Source organism: Castor canadensis, chromosome 7, assembly GCF_047511655.1.
Source record: "Castor canadensis chromosome 7, mCasCan1.hap1v2, whole genome shotgun sequence".
In the NCBI taxonomy this organism is placed as follows: Eukaryota; Metazoa; Chordata; class Mammalia; order Rodentia; family Castoridae; genus Castor; species Castor canadensis.
In genome coordinates this window covers 150,988,918-151,009,342 of record NC_133392.1, presented here as the reverse complement: position 1 = coordinate 151,009,342, position 20,425 = coordinate 150,988,918, and the positions used below count along the sequence as shown (strand labels likewise).

The 20,425-nt window shown below is 54.9% G+C and overlaps 1 protein-coding gene across 4 annotated transcripts in view; it reads left to right on the top strand.

Moving 5' to 3' along the window:
- Window positions 1-20,425, top strand: part of Crocc (ciliary rootlet coiled-coil, rootletin) — a 44,855-nt gene that overhangs the window by 14,418 nt on the left and 10,012 nt on the right. For all 4 annotated transcript variants that reach the window (XM_074081217.1, XM_074081218.1, XM_020168854.2 and 1 more), the window contains exons 8-27: window positions 354-460; window positions 2,407-2,643; window positions 3,106-3,202; window positions 3,714-3,797; window positions 4,125-4,358; window positions 4,870-5,069; window positions 7,237-7,419; window positions 8,470-8,614; window positions 9,281-9,427; window positions 9,755-9,985; window positions 10,748-10,941; window positions 11,213-11,340; window positions 12,478-12,647; window positions 14,116-14,295; window positions 15,036-15,170; window positions 15,531-15,674; window positions 16,086-16,324; window positions 16,730-16,889; window positions 18,378-18,545; window positions 19,738-20,110. In XM_074081217.1, the coding sequence (XP_073937318.1) occupies window positions 354-460; window positions 2,407-2,643; window positions 3,106-3,202; window positions 3,714-3,797; window positions 4,125-4,358; window positions 4,870-5,069; window positions 7,237-7,419; window positions 8,470-8,614; window positions 9,281-9,427; window positions 9,755-9,985; window positions 10,748-10,941; window positions 11,213-11,340; window positions 12,478-12,647; window positions 14,116-14,295; window positions 15,036-15,170; window positions 15,531-15,674; window positions 16,086-16,324; window positions 16,730-16,889; window positions 18,378-18,545; window positions 19,738-20,110 (3,556 nt within the window). The remainder of the gene's footprint in view (window positions 1-353; window positions 461-2,406; window positions 2,644-3,105; window positions 3,203-3,713; window positions 3,798-4,124; window positions 4,359-4,869; window positions 5,070-7,236; window positions 7,420-8,469; window positions 8,615-9,280; window positions 9,428-9,754; window positions 9,986-10,747; window positions 10,942-11,212; window positions 11,341-12,477; window positions 12,648-14,115; window positions 14,296-15,035; window positions 15,171-15,530; window positions 15,675-16,085; window positions 16,325-16,729; window positions 16,890-18,377; window positions 18,546-19,737; window positions 20,111-20,425) is intronic.

Below are 20,425 nucleotides of genomic sequence, written 5' to 3'. Positions count from 1 at the left end.
ACATTCTTTTATTCCTTCTCATAATGAATGGCCTGTGGTCGTTGCTGTCATTATCCTCACTTACAGAGAGGTTAAGTAACCAGCCTTCGGTCATCACTGTCAGCTGGAACGAAAACCTAGGTCCCTGGCATGTTTCACCCCTCCTTGCTGCCTCGCCACCAGTGTGGCACCAAAACCCAGCTCCCTGTGCAGGAAGAGTGGGAAACCTGAGAGTGCAAGCATGCAGCTCCGCAGCCCTTGCCCACAGGGAGACCCTGGGCCATGTGCCTTGTGCCATGGTCAGAGCTGGTGGCACCAGGGGGGAGGAGTTGGCCAGCCTCCTCTAGCCCCTCACTTGGCTCTTCTCCCCCCAGTCCTTCAATGCCTACTTCAGCAGCGAGCACAGCCGCCTGCTCCTGCTTTGGAGGCAGGTTGTGGGGTTCCGACGGCTGCTCGGCGAGGTGAAGATGGGCACAGAGAGGTGAGGCACGGCTGGGGATGGGGCCTGCTCAGGGAGCAACTGTCTCTCCAAGTCCAACTCAACTCTGCACACCTGCTTGCTCCAGGCCCCGTGGAGAGGCAGAGGCCACTTGTAGCAGTGAACTCTTACCACAGTGGAGGAGGTCACCATTTACCTGGAGCCAGGCTCTTTGTACATGGGAGGCAGGAGCTGTAATACTCCCTGTTATCAATGAGGACATGGAGGCTTGGTCAGGTTGAGTGATGTTCCCAGGATCACACACAGCAGTGAGTGACTGAGTTAGTATTTGAAGCTGTTTATCATGCACTAGAATATTCAATTCTGCTACCACGGACCTTGCAACCTCTAATGATGAAAGGAAATGGCAAAATTCTAGCCTGAGGGAAGGAATGGTCAGCGACATGAGGGAGACAGAAGGAATGTCCCAGAAGCTCTGAAGGACAGGAGGGTGCATCTCAGGAAGATGCTTTATGGAGGAGGTGGGGTTCGCATGGAGCCTTGAGGGATAGGCAGGATTGAGTGGAAGAGCCGGGGACTCTCCAAGCATGGGAATAGCATGAGCCAGGACTTGGGGGTGGGAGGAACCGCAGGCAGTGAGGTGGGAGTCAAGAGCAGGGAAGGGGAAGGCAACTTTGTGCTGGGGAGCGTGGTCCTGTTCATGCTCTGAGCAGAGGCCAGCTGTGCTCATTGTGAACAGTCGGCATGACAGTGGCCAGAGAGCTGTGAGACAGAGACCCACATGTTTCCCTTTTTGCATAATGTTTTTTTGGTAGTACTGGGGTTTGAACTTGGGGCTGCATGCTAGACATTGAGCCACTCCACAGTCACAAATTTTTTAAGTTAATGTTTTCTTTTTTTAATATCAAATAGTCACTGTCCAGATTTTCCACTTGATTCATTAGTGTTACAGATAAACTGAGCATGGTGAGGCATGCCTGTAATCCCAGCACATGTGAGACTGAAACAGGAGGATTGTGAGTTTATGGTCTGGGCTACACAATAAACAGTCTCAAAAAAAAAGTTACAGATAGCCTACTTTATTTTTTGTCTTTACAGTTTATTTGAATCAGAAGTCATAGACATTTGCAAAATGTGTTTTTTTTTTTTAAAGTCTTATTTGTTCAGGAAACTGGGCCAATTGTCCTCAGAGAATCCCCATCTGGATTTTACTGCCTGGATCCCTGTGGTGTCATTTAACATGTTCCTCTGTCCCCTGTGTGTGTGTGTGTGTGTGTGTGTGTGTGTGTGTGTGTTTAGTGGTACTGGGGATTGAACTCAGGGCCTCATGCTTGCTAGGCAGGCGCTCTACCACTTGAGACACTTCATCAGCCTTGTTTTTGGGTATTTTCTAGATAGGCTCTCATGAACTCTTTACCCAGGCTGGCTTTGAACCACAATCCTCCTGATCTCTGCCTTCCGAGTAACTAGGATTACAGGAGTGAGCCACCAGGCCCGGCTTCTTTGCAGGTCTTGGAGATGCTCTCTCCACCTGTTACACTGGGAGGTGGTTCCATATCAGGCTAGAAAAAGCTTCCCTATTGGCTTTTCTTGACCACAGGGTATGTCATGATAAATAATGATAAATGATTAAGTGATAGGTGTGCCATCATTTAATAACAGTCCTCTTTTGATAGCTGCTTAGGTTGTCACCAGTATTTTTTACATGAGCAATACTGCAGTGACCTGTACTCAGGTCATTCCTTTGTGCTGGAGTATATCTGTAAGATGCATTCTGAGAGGCGGAGCTGAATGGAGGTGAACCTCCACTGCGGTTGTACCCACCTGCACTTTTGCCAGCTGTGTAGGGGAGGACCCATTTCCCCACAGCTTCACCCACACCAAGCATTGCGTGACATTTTTTCCCCAATCTGATAGTGACAAATGGCATCCTGGCGTAGTTTCAATTTGCACTTGGGAGCCACCCACATCCCATGCTCTCTCCCCAGGGACCTGCTGCAGCTGGGAGGGGAGCTGGCCCGGACATCACGGACTGTCCAGGAGGTGGGCCTGAGGCTGAGCTCAGGCCTGCAGCTGGCAGAGAGTCGGGCTGAGACGGCCCTGGAGAAGCAAGCGCTGCTGCAGGCTCAGCTGGAGGAGCAGCTGCGGGTCAAGGTGCTAGTTGAGAAGGACCTGACCCAGCTGCAGGTGCAGAGGGACATGGACAAGGCTGACCTCAGTGCCAGGTGGGTGGTGACTGGCACCATTCAAGGCCAGTTTCCCTGCAGAGGTCTTCCCTGGAGGAGTGTCTATTCTCTGGGAACAGGCCTTTCCCCTGCATGAGCTCAGCCAGGCTTCCCAGGCACTCTGTCTGAGGTTCAGAGGGCTCATGCCCATGGCTCATGTACATCTTGAACAATTCAGCCTCCTGTGACAGATTGTGTGCCCCCCCCCAACTCCCACCTCCTAGGTGAGGCCCAGACTGCTTTCCCATGAGATACAGCTGGTGGTAATCTCATTCCCATTATACAGATGAGAAGTCCAAGGGCCGGAGGAGAGAAGTGACTTGCTCAAGGTCTCATAGCTAGGGAAGTGGATCCTGGGGTTTGGTTCTTAGGTTTGGTGGAAGCATGAAGGACACAAACTGGTGGATGTGAGGGGAAGCTGGTATGGGGCGCCATTCACCTCTGTTGCTTTCCCACCTCCAGAGTGACAGAGCTGGCCCTGGAGGTGGAGCGCCTTCAGAACCAGAACCTGGAGAAGGATCAGGTCAACAAGACTCTCTCTGAGAAGCTGGAGACCCTGGTGAGATGCAGTTGCCCCTCCCTGGGATGACCAGGCAGGGTGGGACCACAGCTTAGGGCCGGGCTGCTTAGGACATCAGAGCATCCCACTCAGACTGTGTCATCGCTCACCACGGTTGCCAGGCTGGTATAGGGACATTCACCAGCAGCCCTGCAGCATAAGCCTACTGCTCAGGAGAGAAGAGCAAGGCCCAGGGGGCTCTGAACCAGGCGTGTCGCACTGCTGCCTCTCCACCAGAGGTGTATTCTTCCAGGGCACTGCCTGGTTTGGTCACCCTCTGTGTGGCTTGGGCGCTCCTCCAGGAGTCTGTGACTGACACAGGGCACTGTGCTTCTCTGGGCCTCCTCTGTTCAGTGAGGGTAGTAGGCTGCCATGGGGCAGATTGGGCAGCTGGCCTGTAGGCACAGCTGTGGAGACCATCTGATTGGGGGGACCAGGGATGGATTCCCAGGTGGGATTCCTGGGAACTAGGAACAGAGCCAGGGCCCACCTTTTCTGTGTCTCACTCCAGGAATCCCTGCGGCTGCAGGAGCAGGCAGCCCTGGAGACAGATGATGGTGAGGGGCTGCAGCAGACCCTGAAGGACCTGGCACAGGTGTGGTGGGGGACCTCAGCTGAACTGGAAGTGGGTGGGGGCTGGGCACCCTGGCTGTTGCTATTCCACATCCTGCTAGCTGACCTGCCTCTGCCTGGGGAGCCCATCTCAGAAGGGAGGCTGACAGGCTATGTGTGAGAAACACTGAATGGTGTCTTTGCAGTATATGAGGCCTTACCTGGCGAGCTGGGGTCTGTGTGCTGGTGGAAGGGGTGGACTCAGGAAGGCTGCTGGGAGGAAGGGGGCTTTTGTGAAGAGTGGGCCGCCTCACCTGGGTCTGTTTAGCTAACCCCGGGGCTCCTGCTCCTGCCTATCCCTGCCACCCAGGCTGTCCTGTCTGACACGGAGAGCGGTGTCCAGTTGAGCGGCTCAGAGCGCACAGTAGATGTCTCCGATGGCAGTCTGCGGGGGCTCTCCGGCCTGCGCACCCCGTCCCCACCGCAGCGCTCCTCGCCCAGCCGCGGCCGCTCCCCACGCCGAGGCCCGTCCCCGGCCTGCTCAGACTCCTCCATGCTTGCACTGATCCACTCCGCCCTGCATAAGCGCCAGCTACAGGTCCAGGTGGGAAGGGACTTGAGCATCCCCCCTGCAGTCTGCAGTCAGGGGCCTGGGTACCCTGAGGGCGGGGCCTGAGTCCTGGGGGTGGGGCCAAGGCCCTGAGAAGTAGCAACTGAGGAAGGCAGGTAAGTTCTCAGGGGTTTACTGAGAACTCTGTCAGAATCTGAGCCCAAAGCTGGAAGTGCTCGGGGGCGGAGCCTGAGTCACGCAAAGAAGAGATACACAGAACCGGGATCGGTAAAAATGTGTGGGAGGAGGAATCAGTCTAGGAGGAGAGGAGCTTGGGAGCTAGGGGCGGAATAGAAGGGAGGAGCCAGGATGCAAGAGGGAGGTGGAGTTGGGGGTGGTGTCAGCCCCTCTTGGAGGCTCAGACTACAGGGAGGTGAATACTCCAAAATTGGCCAGGGCATAGAGCAGGAGAGCGGAATCCTCTCCTGCCCAGGCCAGGCCCAGCCCTGTAGAACTAGCAGAGAGTAGGTGGGCTCCCCCAAACTCAGTGACCTCTATGCCCCAGGACATGCGTGGCCGCTATGAGGCAAGCCAGGACCTGCTGGGCACCCTGCGGAAGCAGGTTAGTGACAGTGAGGGTGAGCGGCGTGCCCTAGAGGAGCAGCTGCAGCTCCTTCGGGACAAGATGGATGGTGCCACCCAGGCCCAAGAAGATGCTCAGCGTGAGGCCCAGCGTCTGCAGAGCGCCAATGACCTCCTGAGCAGGTGTGCAGGACGTCAGGGATGATGGCGGGTGAATCAGTAAATCCGTGTCTGCCCCAAGGGCCCCCAAGGCTTTAAGCATGTGACTGTGCTCTGATATGTCACCGCTAGCCATGTGTACCCATAAAAACTTAAATTAAGGACTGGGGACATAGCTCAAGTGGTAGAGTACTTGCCTAGCATGCTGGAGGCCCTGGGTTCAATACCCAGAACTATCAAAAAAAAAAAAATTTAAAACTTCAAGAAAGTAAAAATTCTGAGCCTCGGTCACACCAGCCACATGTCAAGTGCTCCAGAGCTACACATCTATAGGACATGCCAGAGTCCCAGAGGAATATGTTGAGATCCCTGTTCTAGATTGTTTCCTGGAGGGTTTTTTTCAGTAGTGGGGTTTGAACTCAGGGCCTCATGCTTGCAGGCACTCTGCCACTTGAGCCAATCCACCAGCCCATTTGTTTTGTTTCTTGTGCTGGGGATGGAACCCAGGACCTAGCACATATTAAGAAAGCGCTCTGCCCCTGAGCCACATTCTCGGCCTTCTTGGAGCTTTTTCAGTCAAGAAGTTACCCACCTCTCATCTACCTGATTGTTTTTGACTTTTTTGTTGCTTTTTTTTTTTCCTCTTCCTAAATGGAAATGTTTAACCAAAAGTTTGAAAAACAGAAGGGAAATCAAATGGGGCCCTCAACAGCCTCACATGCCCTTCCTAACCCACTGGGGGCACTGGTTTTGTCTTCTATCCACTTCTGCCAGTGAGGCAGCACAATAGGTACAGAAGAACACCTGTTATGTGCCCAGTCGTTTGCCAAGTGCTTCACTGTGTTATTTCAACACATGTGAGTTTTTCTTTCAGATTCCTGCAATTTGAAACTCACTGTACAGAGCAGCAAGGTGGGCACTGGAACTTGGATGAAGGAGATGGGCTATTTATTTTTGCAGTATTGGGGCTTGAACTCAGGACTTTCACCTTGAGCCACTCCACTAGCCCTTTTTTGTGATAGGGTTTTATGAGAAAGGGTCTTGCAAACTATTTGCCTGGGCTGGCTTTGAACTGCGTTCCTCTTGATCTCTTGCTTCTGAGTAGCTAGGATTACAGGCATGAGCCACCAGTGCCTGGCTATTTATTTATATATTTATTTGGCAGACTGGAATTTGACTCAGGTCCTTGTGCTTGCTAGACAGGTGCTCTGTCCCTTGAGCCACACCCCCAGCTTTTTTTTTTTTTTTTTTTTGCTTTGGTTATTTTTTGGAAAGAGTATCACACTTTTTGCTCAGGACCGGCCTGGACCATGACACTCCTACCTGTGCCTCCTGGGTACCTTGGATTATAGGTGTGAACCGCCACCTCCAGCTTTTTGTTTGAGATGGGAGTCTCCCTAATTTTTTGCCCAAGGTGGCCTTGAAATACCATGTTCTTGATCTCCACCTCCTGAATAACTAATATTATTTTCAGGGGTGCACCACCATACCTGGTCTGGAGACAGGCTTTTTAAGTAGTTATGGTCACAGCAAAGCATTCTGTTTTTCATTCTACTATTTTAACTTAATAGCATATTGTGAGTTTCATCTTGCCCACTGCTGGCTTTGGTATCTAGTATACTTAGGGGTTGTCACTCCGAGTAAAAGGGGGTAGCCAAACTTGAGCCAGAAACTCCAGCTGGCTTGGAAGGAGATGTTACAGACTACAGGGTTTGGGGAAGATGGCAGCTCTCTGCAAGCCTTTGGGGTTCCCAGTTTCTGCCTCCCCCATTTCCTGCTGTGGCTGCCATGTACTGCCTACTCTGCATTGGAACAGACCCACCTCTCTCGGCCTTCCCAGAGTCAAAGGTGGTGGATATTGGAGGGGCACTTCCTGGCCACAGGGCCAGCAGAACTGGTAGCAAGACTGCCTGTGTGTCCCTGGAGCCTACTCTGGCCTCTTCTACCTGGTGAGGTGATGGCAGGTAATGTCAGCACCTCCATCCATTCTACTTGGCCTGAAAAATGGGTAGGCTGGGAGAAGAAAAGGAAGGCTCCTTCTGCTGGGAGGTGTGGGTGAGATTCAGCTGTGGCCCAACGGGGAACAAATGCTTCCTGGAGGCAAGTGCCTTGGAGGATGTAGAATATGGCCTTTGGCCACCCAACCATTTTCCCTGGGGAGCACAGCCCCAGAGTTGCCCTTGTCCTGCAGGGAGAAGGGCAGCCTGGCCCACAGTCTGCAGGTGGCCCATCAGCAGGCTGAGGACCTGCGCCAGGAGCTAGAGAAGCTACAGGTTGCTCACGAGGAGCTGAGACGCCAGCGAGACTTGCTGGAGGAAGAGCATGAGGACACGACGCAGGACAGCAGCCGGGCACACAGGGAGCTGGAGCGCAGGTGGGCTTCTCTTTGCCTGACTGCCAGGGCCCTTCCAGTGTACCTTGGGCTTCTGACAGCATCCCTGGGGCCAGGGAGTATCCAGGTTTCCTGGCCCAAGCTGGCTAGTCTGCAATCTGGAGGCAGCCTCCAGTACCATTCTGATGCAGGTCTTTGAATCAGCCCCACTCTGCGAAACAGTCTCTGAGATTAGAAAACTGGTAGGAGCCAGGTACCAGTGGCTCACTCCTGTAATCGTAGCTACTCAGGAGGCAGAGATCAGGACGATCGCAGTTTGAAGCCAGCCTGGGCAAATAGTTCATGAGACCCTATCTCAAAAATACCTAACACACACACACACACACACACACACACACACACACACACACACACACAGGGCTGGGGTAGTGGCTCAAGGTATAGACCTTGAGTTCAAGCTCCAGTACTGCAAAAAAACAAAAACAGAAAAAATAAACAAAAAACAGTAGGAGGTAGGGCTTGAATGATAGGAACATCAGCAACGAAATAATAGTCATATTTTTAAAATTTAAATTAAGTCATTTTACAGTAATACTGTCAGAAACCATTTTAAGCAGTTAGATTTTCTCATTTAACCCTCAGGATAACTCTTTGATGTAGAAGGTATTATGTCCGTTTTATAAATTGAGGCACAGAGAGATCATGAAACTTGCCCCAGGGCACACAGTTAGTAGAAGAGTCAGTGTTTGAACCTGCACTATTTATCTCTTTGAGACATACCTGATGATGATGATGTTTAGTGCTTTGTGGTAAGGGTTAGTGCTTTCTTGGTTCTGGAGACCCTTGGGGAGATGTGTCAGGCAGAATTTGGAGTGCCTCCTGTACAGGCAGTGTGTATTCCACAAGGCAGGTGCTGCTCCATTTTTCAGATGTGAACACTGATGCCCAGAGCCACAGATCTAAGAGGTGGTGCACTCGGTTATACTTAGGGATGAGGCTCTTTCCTTCAGGCTCCAGCCCAACATCCTGCAAGCTGTTGGAGGGTCAGGGCAGGGAAGTGACATGGGACACCACCTATCCTCTGTCCCACAGCCACAGACAGTTGGAGCAGCTGGAGGTGAAGCGCTCCGGGCTGGTGAAGGAGCTGGTGGAGGTGAGGGAAGCGCTGAGCTGTGCCACACTGCAACGGGACATGCTGCAGGCTGAAAAGGCTGAGGTGGCTGAGGCACTGACCAAGGTAGGTCCCTGGTTATCACACAGCCACAGACCTGCCCCTGATCTGGGCCCCAAGCCTTCCCACTGGCCACAGACCGGTCCTGATTTCAGGATGATACCTGGCCTGTTCACAGACTGACCCCTTCCTCTGCACATAGGCTAACCTTTGACTTGAGCTACAGACTGACCTCTGATCCTGGCCGTAAGTGGATTGACCTCTGTAAATGGCCATGTCCTTGCTTTTCCAGATGCTTTTGAGGCCAGTGCCTGGAGCTCAGTCATCCAGTGCCTGGAGCTCAGGGTCATTCCGTCCCATCTCTGGACATAGGTCCTTGGTGTCAAGTCCCATCTGGGTCTGTGAGAGTTGGGGCCAGGGTCCTGAGAGTCCTTAGCAGTGTGTGCCCCACTCCTGCAGCGTCCTAGACCCCTGTGCCCTACTTGGGGTCCCCTCTGACCTCTGGCCCTGCCCTGCACTGCTGTCTTGAGCAGCTCTGTGGTGTGCAGCTCCTTTAAGACGGCCTTATGGGCTACCCTGTGCAGGGATCTTTCTTGACTCATGTCACATTTCCCTCTAGTCTCCCTGCCCCATCTTGGAGGGTCTTTCTCTCCATGTCAAGTCCTGTCTCTTCCCACTCACCCTGTGTCTCTCTGCCTGACTGATTTTCACTGCCCTGTCCCCACCCTGCAGGCTGAGTCCAGTCGCGTGGAGCTCGAGCTCTCCATGACCAAGTTGAGGGCAGAGGAGGTTTCCTTGCGAGACTCCTTGTCCAAGCTTGGTGCCCTCAATGAGAGCCTTGCCCAGGACAAGCTGGAGCTGAACCGCCTTGTTGCCCGGGTATGCTGTGCACCATGGGCCCACCTCTGGCCACCTGTCCTCCTTGCCCAGGAGACCTCACTGAGGCATCGGGGACCCCACACCCTGTGTCTTTCTGCCTTAGAATCTGCCTCTCCTGTCTCTCAATCTTTGTCTTTGATTGTTTTCTTTCACATACAGAGAAGCAAGGTCTGTGAGCCCTGCTTCTCCTCCCTAGTGCCCCACACTCAAGGGTGCTGCCCCTTCCTCTGTGGAGGAGCTGGCTGGGCATGCTCACTGGGAGGGTGGAGGAGACATTCCTGGTCCTGGGAGGGACCCCCTGCTCACCCCCACCTTCCCCACCTCCAGTTGGAGGAGGAAAAGGCAGCCCTGCTGGGTCGGCAGCAGCAGGCAGAGCACGAGGCCACTTTGGCACTGGAGGAGCAGGAGCGACTGGAGCAGCTGCGGCTGGAGCAGGAGGTGGAGCGGCAGAGCCTTGAGGGCTCCCTGCACGTGGCTGAGCAGGCCCGGGAGGCACTGGAACAGCAGCTCCCCACGCTGCGCAGGGAACGCAGCCAGCTTCAGGAGCAGCTGGCCCAGGTAGGCTGAGTCCCATGCACATGTGGGGCAGAGGGCTGGGGAGGAGTCCAGGCACCAAACCTCCTGCGTCCTGTCCTCTTTTGGGGGCAGTCACAGACTCACCTCCACTAGCTAAGGCCCTTGAACAAGCTGCCCCACTTCCCCATGCCTTAGTCACCCATCTGTAATTTGGGGCCAGAGATCTTAGCACACATGGTTAGGTTATTCTTGATGAACATGTGAGAAAACCTGTGTAACAACTTAGTAGAGGATACGCCAGCCCTAAGCTGCACAGAGGGAGCATATGGAAATAGGTGGGGGCTTGTAGAATTGGAATCGGACCTTTGGGACAGTACATTTGGAAGGGATCTTGGGGCGTCAGGGTCCAGTGGCTATTATGCAGGCTCAGTCCTGGGGGGCTGGGTACATAGGAAATGGAGCACAGGGCACAGGGAGCAGCTACAGCTTGCCACCCCGCCATCTGCAGAACCGCTCCCTTGGTCTGTTTTATATTCCAGGTTCTCTGAAAGTGTTGGGGTGAGGAGAGGGCTCAGTGACTCCCAAAGCTGAGGGAGAGAAGCCCTTATTTTTGCACTTGTAAGCACTGCAGGTCTAGAAAAAACTGTGATTTGTTCCATAGGAAGCACACCAGGGCAGAGCCTGGGCTCAAACCCCGGCCTCTTGCCTGCCAGGCCAGGCCAGACCAGGGCCAGGCTAGACCCTGAGTTGGTGAGCAGGTCTGGGGATTCTGGGTTATTCTGCTCAGTCCCTGGGTGGGGCCAGCTCTCTCGGCAGCTGAACAGTCGGGAGCAGGAGCTGGAACAGGCCCAGCATGAGTCCCAGAGGCAGGTGGAGGCCCTGGAGCGAGCAACCAGGGAGAAGGAGGCACTGGCCAGGGAACGGGCTGGCCTGGCTGTGCAGCTGGCGGCAGCAGAGCGTGAAGGACGGACCCTATCAGAGGAGGCCGCACACCTGCGGTAAGGCCTTGGGCTCTACCCAGTCCCTGTGGGTCTGCCTGGGGCCACATCATGGCCAGCCACACCCTGGCTTAGCCCTTAGGTGGTAAAGTTACTTAGGAGCCCAGCTTGCCAACACAGCCTAACTCAGGCTCAGCCTTCCCCAGGGAGCCAGGGCCAGACCTGGCAGGTAGGCTGGCCCAGGTCCCACGCTGGCCACGCCCTGAGAGCCATAGTTTCCTGGGGCCAAGGAGGCTGAGTCCCTAGGCCTCAGGGTCTGTGGGCACTGCAGGTTGGAGAAGGAAGCCTTGGAAAGCAGCCTATTCGAGGTGCAGAGGCAGCTGGCCCAGCTCGAGGCCCGCCGGGAGCAGCTGGAAGCCGATGGACAAGCCCTGCTGCTGGCCAAGGAGACTCTGACTGGTAAGAGAGACTGAGGGACTCCAGGTTTCAGCCCTGATGACAACCTGTTGATTTGGCTTCTCAGAGGTTGGGAACCCTGAGCTAGGAGTGTGGCTGACCTGGGTTCCAGGCCTGAGCTGCCTGAACAAGCCCCTTTCATCTCTGGGTCACAGAATTTCGCCTGACATTATAGGTGGCAATGCCCAACTTCCAAGCCTATTGTCAGGATGAGGTGAGAAGAGCATGCGAAGGCCTTGGCACTGTGCCTGGCCCAGTCACTGGCAGCCACTGTTTCTTCGTCACTGGGGTGTGTGGCGAGTTCTGATTCCCTGCAGAGTCATCAGCTGCTTTCCCTCCCACTCTCTCCATCCCGGGATCCCAGCCTTACTTCCCTGTGTTCCCAACTCATTCTCTATGCTAAGGCTTTTCCTGCTCACCAGACACTAAATACCTTCTTGGGTCATGGAAATTAATTTCCCTGTCTGTGTCCACTTGAGCCAGACAGAACCAGGAAGGGAAATACTGGTGGGTTCCCCCAGGGGAATGGTATTTCACTGGTCCAGCTGGGGCTTACCTTCCATATTGTCCTGTCTGTGAGTGCTGAGGTGTTGACACTCAAGGGAATGTGTGTATGCTGCTCAGTCATTAAAGGAGACTCTGTATGTAGCTGGGCAGCTTTGAGAGGCTCCTGATTTCTGAGCCTCATCTGTAAATGAGGATGAGGATAAACTAAGTAGGCATGTCATGAAGATGAAGTGAAATGATGTCAGTGAAGTGTTACAGGTGTCCATCCTGTAGTAAACACTCAGCCAGTAATGGGCTTGTTACGTTTTTTACATCCTTCCCATTTGTGGGGCCCTTCTTACTCCCTTGATGCTATTCTAGCTAGGCAGAGTGGGGGAACAGAGCCAGGGGGCCTGTGCAGCAGATAGGAAAGGGGGCCTGTGCAGCAGATAGGAAAGCTGGCCCAGAGAGGGTGAGTCACTTCTCCAAGGGATCATAGCCTAGGTGCTAGGCAAGCCTTCTCCACTGTGAGATTTTGCCCATGCGGCTCTGCTGGCCCGGGGGGGGGGGGGGGGGGTTGGGGGGGGTGGGGGTGGGGAGGGGGGAGGTTTTAACACCGCCCTGTCCTTTCCCCCATCCCTTGTCGTTGTGCAGGGGAGCTGGCAGGCCTGCGACAGCAGGTGATAACCACTGAAGAGAAAGCAGCTTTGGACAAGGAGCTGATGGCCCAGAAGCTGGTGCAGGCTGAGCGGGAGGCTCAGGCCTCTCTGCGGGAGCAGCGGGCAGCCCACCAGGAAGACGTGCAGCGACTTCAGCGTGAAAAGGTTCAGCAGGCGGGGTGTGTGGTGTGTGTAGGGGGGCAGGGCTCTGAGCTACTGTTTCCTCAGTGCCCTCAGAGGAATCATCCTTGCTCTGCCTCAGTCCCCACATTTGTGAAACAGGACTTTATGTTTGCCATGGAAGCCTGGGGGCACCTGGGAGCATCCATAGGGTTGGGGTGTCCTTATGAAATATGCAAATTCCCAGGCCCTGAATTAGGTCCAACCCTGGTGATCTCGATGCGAGGGGTGTATAGTCACATATGAGAAAGGTCAACATAGTGTGTAGCAGAAAAGCACTTTTGTTTCCTAAGACGTGCTGTCTGCATATGAAGGAACTCTCTGGAACCTGAGCACAGTAGAAAGGCAAGGGGCCAGGGAAGTTACTAGAACACTGGCTTCCTGAGTTTGAGTCTGATCTTGGTTTCACACTAATGTGAAATGCCTTCATTTCCCCATCTGTAGAAATGGGGATGGTTAGTGTGATGTGTTAGGGGGATGAGGTGAGATAATCCACTGTATAAAGGGATGAACATAGTGACTAGCTGTTAGTAAGTGCTCTCTAAATTATTAGGATGGTGCTGGGATGCTTTCTTAGTGGCCCTTGGGACAGGGCCCTGAGCCACCCAGCCTGCACAGGCTGCTGCTGTAGGACCAGAAGGGACCCTGGTTCTCCTTGGTCTCCATGGAGTCTGGTAGATATTATCACATGTATCCAGCAGGTGGCAGCATAGCACTTAAAGAAGGGCCACTATTGTGTGCCTTTCACAAAGTTCAAGGGGACAGCACCCGCCCTTAGCGCCCTAAGTGGACTGCTTTTTGCCCATGGGCTCTACCTTCCCATCCACCAAGCCCCCAAGGGGCCAGTCTCCTGTGATACCTCCCTCCCCTCCCCCCCCACACACCTAGTCCTCGACCAGCCTGGCTTGGCCTCATTAATGTCTCCAAGTCTGTATTCTTCTCTCTGCCCTCTCTCACTGTGGGCCTCAGACCCCTTCATCCCTCACAGCCAACCCCACTCACTCTACCCTACCCTGACCCCGATCCACTGCTGTCTGGACAGACGCTGATCTAAAATTCAGCTTGTTCCTTTTCACCTTGGCTTGAGGCCCCCATCCTCAGAATCCTTATAGCTCAGGACCTGACCTGGCCTGGCTGTGCTTGTGGTGCTGGCCCATTGTCCCCATGTATTGCCTGCTCTCCCTCCAGGCCTTTCCAGGGCTATGCTGCTGGCCTGGGTTCTCTCTCTTCTCTCTTCACCTGGCTGACTTCTTTCTCCCTGGCCTCTGACCCCAGCCCAGGCAGAAGCTGCTCCCTAGTGCTTTCACAGTTCTGGTCATTACCCCACCTTATGGTAACCTATCACCTGTCCTATCTCTTGGTTGTGGGGCTCCTGAACCCTTGCAACCCTGAGAAGTGTGAGGGGTGTCTAAGCCTCTCCTAATGTGTCACATGGCCTGAACCTGGCCCCCAGGAGGCGGCATGGCGCGAGCTGCAGGCGGAGCGGACCCAGCTACAGGGCCAGCTGCAGCAAGAGCGGGAGGAGTTGCTGGCAAGGATGGAGGCTGAGAAGGAGGAGCTGAGTGAGGAGATCGCTGCGCTGCAACAGGAGCGGGATGAGGGCCTGCTTCTGGCCGAGAGCGAGAAGCAACAGGTGCGGGCCGGAGTGGCCTACTGAGCTCCAGGACTCCTGTCCTGCATCTTGTCCTCACTCAGCCACCCAGCAGCTTGGAGCCCTGAAGCAGGCTGCTTCCCTTCCAGGTCTCAATTTCCTCACCCACAAGGGAGTCGGTGGCGGTGGGGTGGGGGGGGTGGCTCATGAAGCATCATCGAGGCCCATGCCTGGCGTGTAGTAGCCATGACACCAGGAAGGCTGTCCCGCATTCTTCTTTCTCCTCCAGCATCCTCATGGATGCCCCTGTGCAGTCCCCACTATGCCCACAGGCATAGCTGACCCTCCCCCAATAACTAATTCTGACTTTACCATAGTAAAGTAATGGAGGCAGGCAGGGCAGACTGCACCCATCTCGTCTCACCTTCTGTATATCCTTTGAGCCTGTTTCCTTATCTGTAAAATGTGAATAATGGCTGGGCATGGTGGCTCATGTCTATAATTCCAGCACTGAGGAGGCTGAAGCAGGATGATCTTGAGGTGTAGGTCAGCCTGGACTACATAGTGAGAGACTGTCTCAAAAAATAATTAAATAAAGTAAAATAATGAAAGATTCTACCTCAGGGCTGTGGCAGGTTAGATCTCTAAGTCAGGTCCAGGTCCAGGGCTCTTGGTACTGTTGAACCCTGTGGCAGGCAGCAGAGAAGTGTGCATCTTTGCCCTGGGTCCACCGATGATGGCCACTCAAGCCACTGAGCCCTGTGTTCCTTGCCTTTATCTAGGCCTTGTCCCTGAAGGAGTCTGAGAAGACAGCACTGTCAGAGAAGTTGATGGGAACACGGCACAGCCTGGCTGCCATCTCTCTGGAGATGGAGCGGCAGAAGCGAGATGCCCAGAGCCGGCAGGAGCAAGACCGGGTAGAGCAGGCCGGGCAGCTGGGCCCCACCTGGGTGGGGTGCACGCCTGGGCCTAGAGGAGCCTGTCCAAGGGAGAGGCCTAGGCCTGCCTCCAGGCTGTGGGGGGAGGTTCAGTCCTTCCTTTTGGGTCCTTTTCCAAGGGAGATGGTACAGCTCTGCCCTAGGGAGCCCAGTAATCTGAGGGAGAGGCCAGCTGCACGGGACAGTACTCACTAGGCACTAATGGAACAGGGTCTGGCAGACCGAAGGGAGGGACTGCGCTTGAAGCTGAAAGTGACAGTTCAGTTGGTAGGCTGGGAGCCGTGGGGGACAGGATGAGGGTTACTTCAGGACCACGTCTGAAGAGCACATCTGCCCCAGAGCACTGTGAACACCCTGATGTCTGAGCTGCGGGACCTTCGGGCCCAGCTGGAGGAGGCTGCTGGGGCGCATACCCAGGAGGTGAAAAGACTGCATGAACAGGCCCGAGACCTGGGCCGGCAGCGGGAGGCCTGCCTGCGGGAGGTGAGCCAGCAACTCTCTGGGTAGCCCACGCTGAGTCTACCCTGAGCCTGCTGGCAATCTAGTCCCGTGGGGCCTCTGAAGGGTGTAAGATTTCTCCCTGCATTGAGGACAGATAAACAGCTAATTCAGGAGGCAACAACCATTCATAAAGCACCTGTTGTGTGCAAGGCAAACGTGGGGGCAGGGCCTCAAGGAGGAGCAAGTGGGGTCCTTGGCTTTTGGTGTCATCACTTAGGATTTCAGGCCCAGGCACTGCTAACACCAGCATGCCTTGTCCCAAATCATAACTCACAGCCTGGGTTCAGAGTTTCCACAGAGAGATGAGACAGGTGCCAGGGATGGACATGGGGCATTGCCCATCCCCAGCAAGGCCCAGCTTGAGGGGGACCCTGACCCGACTTGTGCTCACAGGCAGAAGAGCTCCGGACTCAGCTACGCCTGCTGGAGGACACCCGTGATGGGCTGCGGCGGGAGCTGCTGGAGGCACAGCGCAAGGTGCGGGATAGTCAGGAGGGCCATGAGGCCCAGCGCCAGGAGGCCGGGGAGCTGCGGCGGAGCCTTAGTGAGGGTGCCAAGGAGCGCGAGGCCCTGCGGCGCTCCAATGAGGAGCTACGGGCTGCTGTGAAGAAGGCTGAGAGCGAGCGCATTAGGTGAGGGATGTGGGGGACTGGCTCAGGGGCCTTCACCAAGCACTGACCTCTCACAGAGACTCTCCCCAAGTCTCTGGGGCAATTGTACAGTTGAGCATCATCTGGTCCCCTCCACAGCCCCACATGTGGGTCGTTTTTGGGGTGGTGGTGGGCAACATTGGGTACACACTTGGACTCCACTTGCTCTCATCACCCTGGGAACCAGGCCCCCTCCTGAGTCATGGTACCTCTCCCTGCCGGGAACCTGCCCCATAGGTGTGGGTAGGAGTTGACCACGTTGATAGGCAACTCTTGGGACCACAATCTGCTAGACTCAGGCCAGGAAGCAGGGGAAGAGCCTTTTGCCTAGAGCTGCAGACAACTCTTCCCAGGACCCAGGGTAGCCTCTACCCTCTCCCCCTCCAGCCTGAAGCTTGCCAACGAGGACAAGGAGCAAAAGCTGGCACTCCTGGAAGAGGCTCGGGCAGCTATGGGCAAGGAGGCGGTGGAGCTGCGGGCCGGGCTGCAGGAGGTGGAACGCTCCAGGCTGGAGGCTCGGCGGGAGCTGCAGGAGCTCCGGCGGCAGGTACTCCTCTGGGCTTCTGTGAGTCCCTGAACCAATAGCACGCCTTTCCTGAGTCCAGTTGTCCTGCATGTAGAAGCAGAGCTTTGAACTGTAATGAGACTTTTACTTGACCTTGGTATTAATGGATGGGTTTAGGGGAGACCATCCTTGAACCTATGCAGAAGTCTAGGCACGTCTGTGCCCACACTCCTGCCTCATCCTCCTTTAGTGCTGGGATTACAGGCACCACCATGCCTGGCTCTCTTGTCCAGTCCTAAAGGAGTCTGTGAGCAGCAAAAGGAGCAGGCCTAATGAGCTAGGTCAGGAGCTAGCAAACTTTGTTATAAAGAATCAAAAGGTAAATATTTTCAGCCTTCTGGGCCTCAGGTGTCTGTCACCACTCCTCACTACTTGCTGTGCAGTAAGAAAGTAGCCCTAAGGGGCTGGGGATGTGGCTTGGTGGCAGTGTTTGCCTAACATGCACCAGGCTCTAGGTTCCATGCCCAGCACTGAAAAAAAAAATTAATTAATAATGAACCATTTCCCACTATTTAAGAATGTAAGAACCATCCTTGTCCTGGCCTTCAGGCTACAGTTTACTGGCTCTGAACTAGATAGCACCTAACTCATCAACTACAGACTCATTGAATAATCACCTGCTATATACTGGGCCCTTACACAGGCTCAGGCTTTGCATCCTAGAAGACCCAAGGAATAGGAAGCAGCCTTACTCAGCTCCTACACTCGGCCCCACTAGAGATGGCATGTGCTATCCAGAGATAGGTACCACTGTCCTTTCTACCTCCCACCACAGCCCCCACCCAGGTCCCTTCAGGCCATAGCAGTCTCCGGAAGGAACTGACATTTGTGTGCAAGGCTTTTGCTGGGTGTTTGTGAATTATGGGACGATCTCCTGTTGCTTCACTGCAGCACTGGGGGTAGGTAGACATCACCCTCACCTGTCCCCATGGGGACACAGGCTTGGAACACATCTTCACATTCTACCTGTCTGAGATCAAATCCCAGTCTGCTGTTTGTGGACCATGTGACCTTGAGCAAGTCACCCCAACTCTCTGAGCCTGTTAAACAGGGATCATGTGAGTACCTGTACAGTATAGGGTCATAGGAGGATTAAGTGAATTGTAAGAGAAGTGCTTACAAGAGCTGGACACATAGTAAACACTCCAAAACAAGCCATTCGTCCTTGTAGAGGTGAAAGGTGGCCCAGGGACCTGTGTCTCCTGCCCTGTGGAGCTCCAGGTCTGATAAGGGCTCAACCTTCCCTCCTCTGTCCTGGCAAGAGGCAGTTTGGAGCCCATGGACTCATAGCACACAGGCCATTGGTGCCAGGTGCCTAGTGTGGCCTAAGCCAGGTGAGCTCACCTTGGTCGGGCTCGAAGTGTGTTTGGAGTGGTGGTCGGTGCACATGTCCCTAGGCCATTGGGTCCTGAGTGTCCCTGGCGGAGCATGGGCACAGCTGACCTGCCTGCTGCTCCTGCTCTCTCCCAGATGAAGATGCTGGACAGTGACAACGCCAGGCTGGGCCGGGAGCTGGCAGAGCTTCAGGGCCGCCTGGCTTTGGGTGAGCGAGCTGAAAAGGAGAGCCGACGGGAGGCCCTTGGCCTCCGGCAGAGGCTGGTGAAGGGTGAGGCCAGCCTGGAGACCTTACGGCAGGAGGTAAGTGGGGAGATGGGTGGGCTGCCTGCGGGGGGTGGGGACTCGGGGAGGTAGTGGGCTGCACTGTGTGCTTCCCTCCTCCCTCCATGGGGAAGCAGGAGAGAGCCCACTCTCTAGGACTTGTGCTTGTACCTACCTACTCCAGTTATAAGAATTACAACAATCAAAAGAACTGTGAGCTTAATGTGTGCAGGCACAAAAAGGGAGGGCGATGCTGGGTGACGCTACACCTGTAATCCTAGCTGCTCAGGAGGCAGAGATCAGGAGGATCACAGTTCGAAGCCAGCCTGGGCAAATAGTTTGAGAGACCCTATCTTGAAAACTCCCTTCACAAGAAAGGGCTGGTGGAGTGGCTCAAGGTGTAGGCCCTGAGTTCAAACCCCAGTACCACAAAACAAAGAAATAAACAAAACAAAAAACCCCTGGTGTTAGAGTGCCTAGCTTTTTTTTTTTTTTTTGGTGTTTTACCACTTGAGCCACATCTCAAGGTTATGTTGGAGATAGGATTTCCTTTTATGCCCAGATTGCCCTGGACCACGATTCTACAGTTTTATGCTTCCCACTGTCTCTGGGATGACGGACTTGTTTATCACACCCAGCTTTTTTCTCTTAAGATGGGGTCTTTCCAGCTCTTTTGCCTGGGCTGGTCTGGAACCTCCATCCTCCCAGTCTCAGCCTCCAACAGGGCATGCCACTGCACCCAGCTATTGGTTAAGATGGGGTCTTGCTGACTGTTTTTGCCTGGGTTTGCCTCACCCTCTGTTCTTCAGATCTCAGCTTCTCAAGTAGCTAGGATTACAGGTGTGAGGCACAGGTGCTCCACTGAGTGCCTGACTTTGAATCCTTGGTCTGCAGCGCACCAGCTGTCTGGCCTCAGATAAGTTACCTAACTTCTCTGTTTGTCACTTTTATTATAAAGATTTTTTTTTTTTTTGAAAGTACTAGTGCCTGGCACTGGCAAGTCCTATGTAAATATTAGCTATTACTAATTATCTGGGAACAAGACTTATATACAGAAGGAAAGGTAAAAAAGAAATTCTGAGTTCCTCCCATGGAACTCCGTGTACCCGGTGCCTGCTAGGGTAGAGCCCACTTAGGGACAGGTGCGGTCACTTGGGGTGGTGGGCACCAGAAAGGTGGACTGCTGGGTTGGGGAAGGCCTTGCGACCCTCACCTCCCGGCTTTGCCTCAGCTCCAGGGATCCCGGCGGAAGATTCAGGAACAAGAGGGCGAGTTCCGGGCTCGAGAGCGAGGCCTGCAGAGCTCCCTGGAGGAGGCGCGGGGCGCTGAGAAGAAGCAGCTGGACCTCGCCCGCGGGCTGGAGCTGAAGCTGGAGGCGGCGCGGGCGGAGGCCGCGGAGCTGGGACTGCGGCTGAGCGCGGCCGAGGGCCGGGCGCAGGGCCTGGAGGCCGAGCTGGCCCGCGTGGAGGCGCAGCGGCGCGCCGCCGAGGTCCAGCTCAGCGGCCTGCGCTCCGCCCTGCGCCGGGGCCTGGGCATCGGCCGCGCGCCCAGCCCCGCCCCGCGGCCCGCACCCGCCTCCCCCGCCCCAGACGCCCCGGCTGGAGGTGAGCGGCCTGGGGCCGGGAGTGGGCGGGGCTTGTGCAGGCCACGCCCACGTCAAAGTCCTGCTGCAGCCCTTCAATGAGGCCAAGGTTGCCCCGCCCTCCGATAGGCCACGCCCCTCCATGCCCCCCCCCGTCCCGCCCCCTCGCTGAGGCTCCTCTGCTCCTCTGAGATGAGAGCTCCTTAGGTTGCTTTGTCAGTGGGAAGAGGGTTTTAATGCCCTGCCTCCTTTTTCATTCCTGCTCTCTCTTCGGCCTCCCATCCTGGCTTCACAGCTCTCCACACCAGGCCTTTGATCCTGAAATCTACCCTAGACA